Source organism: Dendropsophus ebraccatus, chromosome 6 (assembly GCF_027789765.1).
Source record: "Dendropsophus ebraccatus isolate aDenEbr1 chromosome 6, aDenEbr1.pat, whole genome shotgun sequence".
Lineage (NCBI taxonomy): Eukaryota > Metazoa > Chordata > Amphibia > Anura > Hylidae > Dendropsophus > Dendropsophus ebraccatus.
In genome coordinates, this window is record NC_091459.1 from 41,979,331 (window position 1) to 41,991,932 (window position 12,602).

Here is a 12,602-nt window from a genome sequence, read left to right on the forward strand (position 1 = left end):
CGAGATGCTCGTCCGCGTAACGAGTACCAACGAGTACCCTAATACTCGATCGAGTACCAAGCTCGCATGAGCACGTTCACTCATCTCTATTTATTCATAGTCTATGGACTGGCAAGGATAGGTGACTACAGTGCTCAGCTATGTCTAGCAGTTCCATTCAAACAGGTAGACACAGGACCCCCTTCTTGTAATAGATGGATCATCACTAATCAGATGTTTGAATGCTGTGTGACCATGATAAAGATATATACAAAGGAGGAATTCAGGAATTTTTCCTTTTATTAACACATGTATATATCTATATATACTGTATATCTTTCTGTAGCTTTGTTGCTATTGCAGGCAAGGAGGGCGTAGGTGCATTTCCTGTACAGGGGCCCTTTTTTATCAGAGTCAGCCCAACCCTAGACAGCCCAACAGAACTCTAGGATGCATTTTCTTCATTAAGGTCCCATAAAAACTTGATTGGCAGATCTCCCATCTTCTCTTTGTAAACTTTATCAAACATCTCATTTTGTGCTACTGTCATGTGGTTTTTCCAGTCACCAACAGTCCCTGGTAAAGAATATAGAGAAAAGCTGAGCCATTGTATTTATGTTCAGTGAACAGTGCTGTTAAGAATACAGAAAGAAAATCAGAGTATGCATCATTGTCAACATTTCATGAGATTGTTTCCATTGTGCATTTACCTCTATTTCTAGTTGTTCCCAATAAATGTTATTACAATATGCTATTATTTAATTTAATGATGTATAGGTATATAACATATCAAGTGTGTATGTATGGAGTGGAGTGGCACGAGCTGCAGCTGGCACCTACCATGAGTGACTGGCAAACACTAACTTTGGCTATAAAAATCTGTCAGATAAATCTCTCTGTGTAAACGCACCATAAGGGGTATAGATGTAGAGGATTGAAGGGGTAAACCCTTGAAATTTTTTTAAAGTATATGTTTTTAATTCTACTAACCTTCAGACGAGCCCTTTAATTTTACCTTACCTTTACGTAGGAAATCTCCTTTACTATGATCTAAAAGGTCGCTTGGAATAAATTTATAATTAGCAACAGGATCGTGTTTCATGTTTGTAAAAGTTGCTTTTTCCACCACGGTGTCTATTGCTTTCTCATCCAGGTTTATGCCCACAAATTTGCATATCTTCTTCACAGCAGATCGAAGGTCCTGAGACAGGAATAAAACAATAAATACAAAACCCACAAGGATGGGAATAGGAAATGTGGTTTATAATTGTCTCCCCTCGTCTTCAACTGAACTCTCTGCGATTCCACAGAGCTTAAAGAGATTGTCTGGGAAGCTGAAAAGGTCTTACCTGGTATGCTGCCCAACACTAGCTCCTGTGGTGTCCCACCACGGGTGTTACAAGCTTTTACACCCCTAGCAAAAGCCTGTACGCAAAGTCAAAGTGGTAATGAAGTTGTACCTAAGTTTTGCCACTAAATGTTGCTAGTATGTATATCTTGTACTCAAGTGTTGCACGGCTGTAGTACTCAAGGGGTTATTGTTCTTTGTTATTTGTGCACCAATGAGAGCTCTTTTCTCTTCCTAACCTATCTCTGTTCTCTTTCTCCTTTTGCACTCTCTTCTCACCCACTCACAGCAGGTATTACATACCCTGTAGGAAGTTGTCACATGGGGAGAGGAAGTGTAGACACTTATTTAGTCAGTCTTAGTCTGGTTCTCGTACAGAGAGGACACAAGCCAGAACGGTCCCCTACAGCAGTCAAGTTGGTTTATGCCAGGTCCCCTGAGAGAGGACAAGTCCAGTGTAGTCTGAAGCGAGGTAGTGGACAGACACACACGGAAAGAACAGGCACCTGTTTCTTGAAAGCAGTACTTGTACACACTATGCAGTGCTAAACGCTTACAGAGAGGACAAAGTCAGGGATCATCCCAGCCCAAGCCGTGAACATATCTTTTTTTTTTCATAAATTGTCTTTTTATTAAAGTTTTCAATATAAACAAAAGAAAACAGAAATATATAAAGGAAACAGAGGATATGCGTATCCACAAGTAGCAAACTGCCACATGACAAGAGCACAAATGCCCGTTCGTAAAAGAAGGAGATATTGCGAAGAAGATCTGTACGAATCGGGATAGGGGGAGATAGGAGCCAAACATAGCCAAGGGGAGGGCGAGTATGAATCCCAGGTCAGAAATATCGTTCCGGGCCCGGAATGGAGAAGCAACATAGGAAAACAGACAAGTCACTCAAGCCCAGAGAGGTAACCTAGTATAATGGTAACATAGATTCGCCTCTGTTTCCAGAAAAGAAGAGAAGAAGAGAAATCACAAGAGAGTGAGAAGAAAGAAGGGTGTGGGAGGGGTACTGAAGGGGGGGGAGAAGAGGGGGGGAGAAGAGGGGGGGAGGTTATCTCGGACGCCTGTCCCAGAACATATCCCATGGCTCCCAAATCGAATAAAATTTGTCAACCGTGTTGTTCAGAGTCGCCGTAAGCGATTCCATGCTACGTACGTCCCTGATTCGTGTCAATAAGTCCATCGAAGATGGAGGGGAGGTGCTCTTCCAATGAAGGGTGATAAGGCATTTGGCAGCCGTAAGGATATGGAGGAGCATCTTGGCAGCGCGACTCCCGACGGACTTAAGGGGGACATTGAAAAGGAAGTGTAAGGGAGTCATAGGGAGTTGTATATCCAATACTTCCTGTATGGTGGATTGGACCACCACCCAGAATGTGTTGATCAGAGGACATGTCAGGAAAATGTGGAAGAGAGTACCCGGAGCAGACTGGCATCTCCAGCAGGCGTTAGAACAGGCCGGGTTAAACTTGTGGAGGAGGGAAGGAGTATGATACCAGCGCATAAGTAATTTATACTGGGTTTCTTTGTATTGGGTACATAAAGAATTTGGCCGCCTTGCTCCATATTATCTGCCACATAGGGCCCGAGATCGCGATACCCAGGTCCCGTTCCCACTTGTGCATGTAATCATGTCTGGGGGGGTCTGCTGGAAAAAGCAGGCGATAGATGTCAGAAATTAGTCCTTTAGAGGACGCACCCCTTAGGCAGCAAAGCTCAAACGGGTTTGGACGAGGACAGGTCAACGAGCCCAACCGGGAACGGAAGAGGTCACGAATCTGCAGGTATGAAAAAAAAATAGGCTGGGAAAAACCATATTTCTCACGGAGGGCAGAGAAATCTGGGAAGAGTCTAGTGACCGGATTGACCAGGTCATAAAACCTGAACAATCCCGCCGCCGACCAGGGCTGGGTCACAGCCGGAGATATGCTAACCAGGAAGTCAGGTGTAAATAGGAAGGGTTCCAGGGGGGAAGAGGAGGCAGAAAGGCTGAATTTGGCGCGACATTGGGACCATATGTTTGCTATGAACGCCATTGGGGCTAACAGTTCAGAGTCTGAGACGGCGCGTTTAGGTGCCCAGAGAAGGGCGCAGGGGTGAATAGGGGCAATCCAAAGCTTTTCAATCTCCACAAATTTCTTAAAGGAGCGTAGGGACACCCAGGAAGGGATTGTACGGAGATGCGCCGCCAGATAATATCTGGGGATCTCCGGAAACGCCAGTCCACCTCTATGGAGGGGTGAGGTGAGGACAGAAAGGGGAATCCTGTGGCGTCCCTGTCTCCAAAGAAACCTGAGGAAGAGTGCCTGGATGCTCCAGAGGGTGGGCCGGGGGACCGCTACAGGAAGAGTCTCGAAGAGGTAAAAGAATTTAGGGAGGATCGCCATTTTGATCGTGTTAATGCGACCTATGAGGGAGATAGGTAAGTGAGTCCAGGAGTTCAACAATTTAGAGACCTCAGCGATCAGTGGGGAGAAATTGGCTTGATAAAGATGGGCATAAGATGTAGTGAGTTTGATTCCGAGATATACAAGGGAGGAGGGCTGCCACGTGTATGCGTAAGAGTTCTGCAGGGAGACCAGAAGGGAGCTCGGGATGTTTATAGGGAGAGCCTCCGTCTTAGAAGTGTTTATTTTATAACCGGATAATTTACCGAAGGAGAGAATAAGGTCATGTAATGTGGGCAGGGAAAGTAAAGGTTGAGTGAGAGTGAGAAGGACGTCGTCCGCGTATAGGGCAATTTTAAATTCCCTGTCGTGCAGGCGTACGTCATGGATGTCCGGATGGGCCCGAATAGCAGCTGCTAAAGGCTCAATGCATAGGGCAAAGATTAAAGGTGATAACGGACATCCCTGGCGCGTGCCATTACACACAGGGAAGGAAGAGGAGGTGGCGTGAGGGAGCCGGACTGCGGACATTGGTGTGGAATACATAGCATGAAGGGCTGTGATAAATTCCCCCCGAAAGCCCAGGTGTTCTAAGGTAGCAAACAGGAAAGGCCATAGAAGGCGATCAAACGCCTTCTCAGCGTCGAGACTCAGGAGGAGCATGGAGGAGTGTTGTTTATGGACCGCATCAATCAGGTCAATTGTCCGACGGGTGTTATCCCCCGCTTGTCGGAATGGGACAAAACCGACCTGATCATGGTGTATCAGTTGGGGGAGCCAAGTATTAAGGCGGTTAGCCAGCGTTTTAGCAAAAATTTTCAGGTCGGATTTGAGGAGAGTGATGGGTCTATAGTTTGCACATACCGAGCCGTCTTTTCCCGGTTTGGGAATCACTACAATGTGTGAATACAACATGGTGCTCGGGATGGGGTCCCCATGAAGAAAAGAGGCAAAGAGCGTTAGGAGATGCGGATTAAGGACATCCCCAAATGTCTTATAGTACAAGTATGGGAAACCGTCCGCCCCCGGGAGTTCGGTAGAGCTTTAATGACCTCCTCCAGCTCCTCTGAAGTGATAGGGGCGTTTAAATGATCCAGGGCCTCCGGAAGGAGCTTGGGAAGGGGTAGGGTGGAAAGGAAAGAAGAGATGAGGGATTGGCGGGCAGTTGGGTCATCAGGCAGGGATGAAGACAGGGAATAGAGGGATGTGTAGTAGTCACGGAACATATTCGCTATCCCCTCTGGGTCATACACAGGGGCTCCAGCCAGGGAGCGAATACAGAAAGGCGTTGTCTGAGCCTGATGGTCCCGCAGTTGTTTCTCAAGGAGAGTGTGGGCTTTATTACTCCGCTCATAATACAGGCGTCTAGAATAATGCATAAGTTTCTCAACCTACGCCATGGCTAGGTCTTTAAGCTTAGCCCGAGCTTCCACAATCTTACGCAACGTGGGGACCGTAGGGCGCTGAAGCATACGAGATTCAAGAGCCGCAAGACGAGTCTTCCACTGCGATATTTGTTCTAGCCTATTCTTTTTCAAGTGGGACGCTAGTGATATGCAATGACCACGCATCACGGCCTTATGGGCCTCCCAGAGCGATGCGATAGAGGAAACCGAGGGAGCATTGAGGGAAAAGTAGGAGGACAAGTGTTGTTTCAGGACGTCCCTGTGCTCCGGGATCTTAAGGAGTTTTTCATTAAGTCGCCAATGGCATCTACGAGGTGCACATCGGGACAAAGCAAAGTCCAGGAGCAAGGTGCGTGGTCCGACTACGTGATGGGTTCAATGTGGGCAGATGTGAGGGTGCGCAAGGATAGTACGTTACCAAACACGTGGTCCAGCCGGGTGTGCGTCTGGTGAGGATGGGAGTAGAAAGTGTATTGGCGAGCAGAAGGGTTGTGAATGCGCCAAAGATCAAAGAGTTGGAAGGTGCGAACTATCTGACGGAAGCTTCGGGACTGTTGGGAGAGCCGAGGAGGGAGGGTGGAGGAGAAGGGAGCATCTCTATCTGCAGTGGGAGAAAACACAAGGTTAAAATCACCACCTATAATCAGAGTAGAATTTCGAAATGGCTCAAGGAGTTTACACACTTTACGCAGAAAGGCGACCTGCTTAACATTGGGGGCATAGATGTTGCAGAGGGTGAGAGTAACCCCCGAGAAGGAGCCATGCAGGACAACATACCGACCCTGAGGGTCTATAAAGTCTTTAGTGATTTGAAAGGGACAAGAGCTCCCCAGCAAAACGGCTACACCCGCTCTCTTCGTGGAAGAGTACGCATGATACGCCCGGGGGTGCCGTGAACATATCTTAAGGTTCAGGACAGTATCCTAAAGCAAGATTAACTGGTCCAGATAGAGCAAAGTTGCTAGAAGCCTACGAACTACACGCAGTGCGGGTGTAACCAGAAAATTCTGACCACTCTGCTCAACCCAGGTAACAGGGTCTGAGGCTTGTGTCATCCTAGGAGGATGGGTCACCCGACACTGTAGGGCAATAGGTGATGCAAAGACAAACGTCAAAACACGGGCACAAGTATTCTCTCTATTCTCAAGTATTCTACTTCTCCTATCTCTAAAAGTTCTGGCAGAGCACATTACTACTTGAGTTGGGACTCTCATGACATCCTCCTCTCCACTTCTCTGAACTTACTCTACTTCTCAGCACGCAACTAAGCCAGCACAGTTATACTACCTTTCAAGCTCTCAGCACAAGTTTTGTCAGTCAAGTCCAAAGTATATTATCAAGTGAGAAGTCTATTGTCTACTATTGTAATAAGCATTCCTGAAGTAAAGATGAGCTTATTTATGGTAACAGGACTCAGTGATTATTACTCACCTATACACCTCTATACAGCAATTGCACCTTCCTTGAGTCATCTCCCTTTTTTGTGAGTGGCTGTACCGATAGTCCGGGTGGGTCACAACTCCACTCCGGACCACCGTGATAAGCGCCCAAGGGACCCCCTCACAGCCCGGCAGGTCACTGACCACAGGGGAAAGGGTATAGCTAGCCACTCTAAACTAAAAACAGGTGTGCCCCCATACGTGTGTGCCCAACCGGCACTGGCGTCACGACAAACTAACAACTCCGACCAACCACCACAAAAGTGGCGTCACACATCTAGCAAGTGACACACCACACTCCCATCTTCTGAGATGAGAGGGGTGAGTTGAAGTCGTGATTATTGTGAAGAGCCATGCCCAATATGTATGCACAATGTTGTGATGACATGGTTTTGCCTGCACGTAGTGATCGCAACTGACACCCATCCCTTTTATCTTGGCAGATATACTTCCAGATATACAGGGTACAAGAGCTCGCCGGGGAGCAGAAAGGGTAAGACATGTTCTGAGCCTCAGACAACCCCTTTAATGCCCACACAGTGATTTGCATTCTCGGAGTTGAAGTATTTACACCACTGTGTAGAGTAATTTGATAAAGGTAAAAGTGAAAGGACAAGTGCCATGAAAAACTTTCTCCCAGTAATTGAAGCACATTACAATCACCTATCTGCCTCCCTTCCCTGTCTTTTCCCCCCTCCACCCCCCACCAGGAAGTGTCCTGACTCACACAGACCTGATTACTGTCGTCACCGTCACCAAGCTCTTCTCTCAGCTCCTTCTCCTGTTACACCAGCCTCCCCCCTCCCCCCTCCCCTGCCTTGTCAGGTGACTCAGCTTACTCAGCTCCCATTGGCTGAACAACTGCAAGCCATCACTTGAACTGGGGAGGGGGAGGCTGGTGTAACAGGACCTAGAGCAGCCCTCCTGCTGATGACTCATCCTCACAAGAAGGAGCTGCCTGGTGACGGTGACGACAGTAATCAGGTCTGTGTGAGTCAGGACACTTCCTGGTGGGGGGTGGAGGGGGGAAAAGACAGGGAAGGGAGGCAGATAGGTGATTGAAGCACATTACAGAGTTATATAACTTTGTAATGTGCTTCAATTACTGGGAAAAAGTTTTTCATGGCACTTGTCCTTTAAGGTCTCAGACTTTAGATTATTGTCAACTGATTCAGCCACTCACAGGCTGGGTAAGGCCAACAATCATGGCCCTGTGTTCAGAGAGATAAGAAGTGTTGCTTTCCCTGCGGCTCACCCCTCCCTTCCCCATAATGGAAACAGGATCACTCGGCCATGCTGAACGCTCTTATGTATGGGGAGAGGACAGGTGGCAGGCGGGAGAGATAGCTGACAGATGATTGTTCAGCTATCAGTTAATGCAGGTGTATGGGCACCTTGACGGTACTGTGCTATAGAAGACCAACTAATATTTTAGCTTGCCAACTGCATAATTGTGAAAGCAGCTCTGTGCTAGAACACTACGATAAATCTAAAAAATTTAATTTATGAAGACATTAATAAAAGTATTGATTAAATCTATATTTCAGTTGTAGACTAGGTTCAAGGGTGGATATTAGAGATGAGTGAACCCAACTTCACAAACTGAGATTCGCTATGAACTTTGCAAAAAATTTGGTTTGTTACTGAACAGAAATTTGTGAAAAGTTTGAGACTAGTTTCTAAAAATGACGGCTGCACAATTTAATACACTTAAAAAATAGAAAAGAGCCTATGCTTACCTGTCTGCGGTCCCCTCATGTCCTTCTACAGGTCTCCAGTGTCCCCTGCTGTTTTTTTTTTTATTTATATATATTTACTTATCACAGCATTTTTTCATTCCAGTGTTGTTGTTGGATTAAAAAAACGGCAACACTAAAATGAAAACATGCTGTGATAAGTAAATATACTCAAAACAAGCTGGCAGGGTAGAAACCAATAAATGTGATCCCTGTGTATGCTGATTGCTTTCTACACTGTCTGCTTGTTTTGTGAATATTTACTAATGACAGCAATAGTGGAAAGAAAACATGCTGTGATAAGTAAATATATACAAAACAAGTGTGTGTGTGTGTGGGGGGGGGGAGTTAGAAAGCAATTAGCATACACAGGGATCACATCTATGCAAAGCTAGCATACAGAAAACTAACAGTTTGCAAAGTCAAATTACAAAGATGTGTAATAACGGATAACCTGTTTAATGAATCAGTCGAATCCAATGGCTTTAAAATTTTACTGAACACTGGTGTATAAACACTGAACTTAGCAAATTCAACCCAATAATTCTTTTGGCCATAAAATCTGTACACAGATGTAAAGTACAACTGGGTTCCATACATGTCAGCTACTATTACATTATGCACATCTCTTTTATCATCAAATAAAACATTTATTACCTTTATCATTTCCTCATATGTCACAAAAAGTATGTTGAAATCTTCTTTGTGCGTGTACCAGCCCCTCACATGATCAAACCACGAGCTGCTTTCAACTGTAAAATAAAATTACGTTTATCTTACAATTTTTAAATATATAGAAAGTTGAAAACATGGTAAATAGCTATCGCTTTATAGTACTGCATGCAGTGTGCACCAGAGGAAATGATCCTTGGAGCCCACCAATATAGAACCAGTGAGACACGACAGGCTGACACTGTCCTTTCCTGGATTCATCTGTATCTGTAACAAATCTCAGAACCCTGGGAGTTGTAGTTTCTGAGTGGACAACCCTTTAATAAATCACTGTGTGCAGAGTCTTCTGGTGGCTGCAATCTCTGGGGGACAATCATCAGCTCTGAAGGTCCAGCAATACATCTCTCTACACTGTACTACAACTCCCAGCATATCCTGAGGGCTGTAGACTATCAGTAAATGCTGGGAGTTGTAGTGCCTGCAGCTGTTGTAGTTGGGTCCTAGGTGCATTATACACTGGATGCTTTGTGGAAGATCAGAATATATACAGTAGATCTGGGGGCTCAGTGTAGGGAAGTGACCCCAGAACATCACTAATAGGGGATGGAACAAAAACATCTACCCCTACCATATTGTCACCATACTGTCACACTGTTACCCAGGGGCGGATTAACTTTACCATGGGCCCCGGGCTGTTCACCAAGCCTGGGCCCCCCCACCCCACTGTAACTATGGCAGCACTAGCCTGGCGTTCATAGTACAGGATAGATAATGTCATGATGTCCTGAATTGTGCAAAGTTGCCATAAAAAAACAGTGATTTTTTGCAAATCATGGCAGAAGTGTAGCCAGGAGACAGTACACCATTAAAAGTATAAGTCTTTTTGGGTGGTCATGGGCCCCCCAGGAGTTCAGGGCCCCGGGCTGCCGCCCGAAACGCCCATATTATAATCTGCTACTGCTGTTACCATATTGTCACCATACTGTCACACTGTTACCATATTGACCATACTGTCACACTGTTCTGCGGACTGGACCTGGGAGTTCCCAGCATCAGGATTAATTATTGTCACATCCGCGGCACATACCTCTCGCCGCGCCGCTGCTGCCCCATCTTCTGCTCTGTGCCGGGGCTCCTCCTCCTCCAGCTCCCTGTCAGCTCGCCGGGCGCGTCCCTGTCTCCTAGGGAGCGCGTGCCGCCTCTGCTACAATTTAAAGGGTCACTGTGCCTTTAATTGGATGATGCTCTGAGGCTCTCCTATAAATTGCAGCCCTGCCCCACCACAGGTGTTGGAGCCTCTGCATGCTTCCCATTAGTGTGTGGCCCAGCTCTCTATTGTTCCTGTCCATTGTTCCAGCCCTTGTTCCTGCCCGTAGTCTCTGTCTCCTTCGGTTTCACTCGTGCCTGCTATCCATGTGACCGCCTGCCTGCCTGCTTGCCTACTGTTCCTGCTACACCTCGTCCGCCGCAGCAAGTCCATCCCGCCTTGCGGTGGGCTCTGGTGAAGACCAGCGGCCCCTTAGACGCCGCTCCCTGGTGTGGCTTACGTCATCGCTGGTGACGGTCCAGCGGATCCATGACTCCAGTCTTTACAGTAGGCTCCAACCATGGATCCCGGCGAGGTGCCTGACATCCGTGACATCACCAGAGTGGTCGCCCAGCAGGCTCAGCAAATCCAGCAGCAGTCTCAGCAAATCCAACAGCTGACTGCTGCCTTTCAGCAGTGTACCGCAGTTCAGCGGTCACCCCAGCATCACCGCCTTCTGCGCCTGGGCCATCTCCTCTTGGTCCTAATCTACGGCTTGCACTCCCGTCTAAATATGGTGGAGATCCCAAGCAGTGCAGAGGATTCGTTACCCAGCGCGCTATGCAAATTGAACTGCTCTCTAACCAGTTCACCACCGAGCGGTCCAAACTGGCATTTGTTATCAGCCTCTTGGAGGGAAGGGCTATGGCCTGGGCTACACCATTGTGGGACCGTGACGACCCAGTGACTGCTTATCTCCGGGCCTTTCTGGCAGAGTTTCGCTGCGACAGGGGAACTCCTCCATGGGCGAGTACGCCATCCAGTTCCGTACTTTGGCTGCTGAACTTGACTGGAATGAGGCTGCCCTGGTTGCCACCTTCAAGAAGGGTCTGTCCAGTCGGGTGAAGGATGTGCTCTCTGCCCGAGACCTTCTGACCTCATCCACCTGTCTACCCGGATCGATGTCCGATTCTCCGAAAGAGAGGAGGAGGTCTGGCAAGAGCATGAACAATGCCGTCCCCGTCGCGCTTTCCGGTTGGCACCAGCCTTCCAGAACCCAGTTACTCCTGCACCCCAGTCTGCATCTGAAGAACCCATGCAGGTGGAACGAGTTCGCCTGACTCCCGAGGAGAGAACTCGCCGTCGGGAGTTGAACCTCTGTTTTTACTGCGGTAGTTCCGGCCATTTCCATTTGAACTGTCCCCAGCATCCGCGGTGTCAGGGAAACACCCGCACCTAGGTCCGGTTGGAGAGGCCTCCCTAGGTGTGAATGCTTCCTCTCCAAGATTGTCTGTGCCAGTTACTATCTTGGCACCTTCGGGACAGAGTTACCAGTCCTCTGCGTTCCTTGACTCGGGTTCTGCTGGCAGCTTCAGCAACTCCCAGTGCGTCAACTTTCTAAGCCACTTTCCATCTCCTCGGTAACCGGAGAGTCGCTCAACGTGGTCATCCGATACCAGACCGTTGCACCAGGGGCGTTGCACTCTGAGAAGATTGTCTCCTTTGTCTTGTCCAGCTCCTCATCAGACATCCTGCTGGGGCTCCCCTGGTTGCAGCTCCATGTCCCCAGCATAGATTGGAAAACCGGGGAGACCTTGCGTTGGGGTCCTGACTGCCCCAACCGCTGCCTGAAGATCCTTACGATCCAGCCTCCGGCGTTATCACCAGACTTGCTCAGATCACTGCCTGGCCTCCCGGCTGAATACAAGGACCTGGCGGATGTATTTTCCGCAAAGGAGGCTGACACCCTACCTCATCGACCTTACGATTGCCCCATTGGCCTCCTCCCGGGTGCGACGCCTCCTCGTAGCCAAGTGTACCCACTTTCAGTTCCGGAGACAGAGGCCATGTCGACATACATCAAGGAGAATCTCCAGAAGGGCTTTATCCGCAAGTCCACATCTCCAGCGGGTGCAGGCTTGTTCTTCGTCCAGAAAAAGGACGGTTCCCTCCGTCCATGTATTGACTATCGGGGCCTTAATAAGGTGACAGTGAAGAATCGGTACCCTCTTCCACTAATCCCAGAATTGTTTGACCGTCTCCGCGGAGCCTGGATCTTCACCAAGCTGAATTGCAGGGGAGTTTATAATCTGATCAGGATTCGTGAGGGGGACGAATGGAAAATCGCCTTCAACACCAGGGACGGGCACTTCGAGTATTTAGTCATGCCTTTTGGTCTGTGCAATGCCCCGGCAGTTTTCCAGGAGTTTGTTAACGACATATTCCGGGACCTGCTTTATGTCTGTGTCGTCGTATACCTAGACAACATCCTGATCTACTCCCCTGATTCACGGACCCACATGAGACAAGTTCGCCAAGTACTGCGACGGTTAAGGGCCAACCACCTATATGCCAAGTTGGAGAAGTGCCTGTTCCACCA

The 12,602-nt window shown here is 48.0% G+C and overlaps 1 protein-coding gene across 1 annotated transcript in view; it reads right to left on the reverse strand.

Annotated features, from left to right (window-relative positions):
• Window positions 1–261: 261 nt before the first annotated feature.
• LOC138795586 (amine sulfotransferase-like) overlaps window positions 262–12,602 on the reverse strand; it is a 64,571-nt gene continuing 52,230 nt past the window's right edge. The window contains exons 5-7 of the mRNA XM_069974881.1: window positions 8,962–9,056; window positions 1,000–1,180; window positions 262–555 (exon numbers count right to left, since the gene is read on the reverse strand). Coding sequence (XP_069830982.1) covers window positions 425–555; window positions 1,000–1,180; window positions 8,962–9,056 — 407 coding nt within the window. The 3' untranslated portion in view covers window positions 262–424. The remainder of the gene's footprint in view (window positions 556–999; window positions 1,181–8,961; window positions 9,057–12,602) is intronic.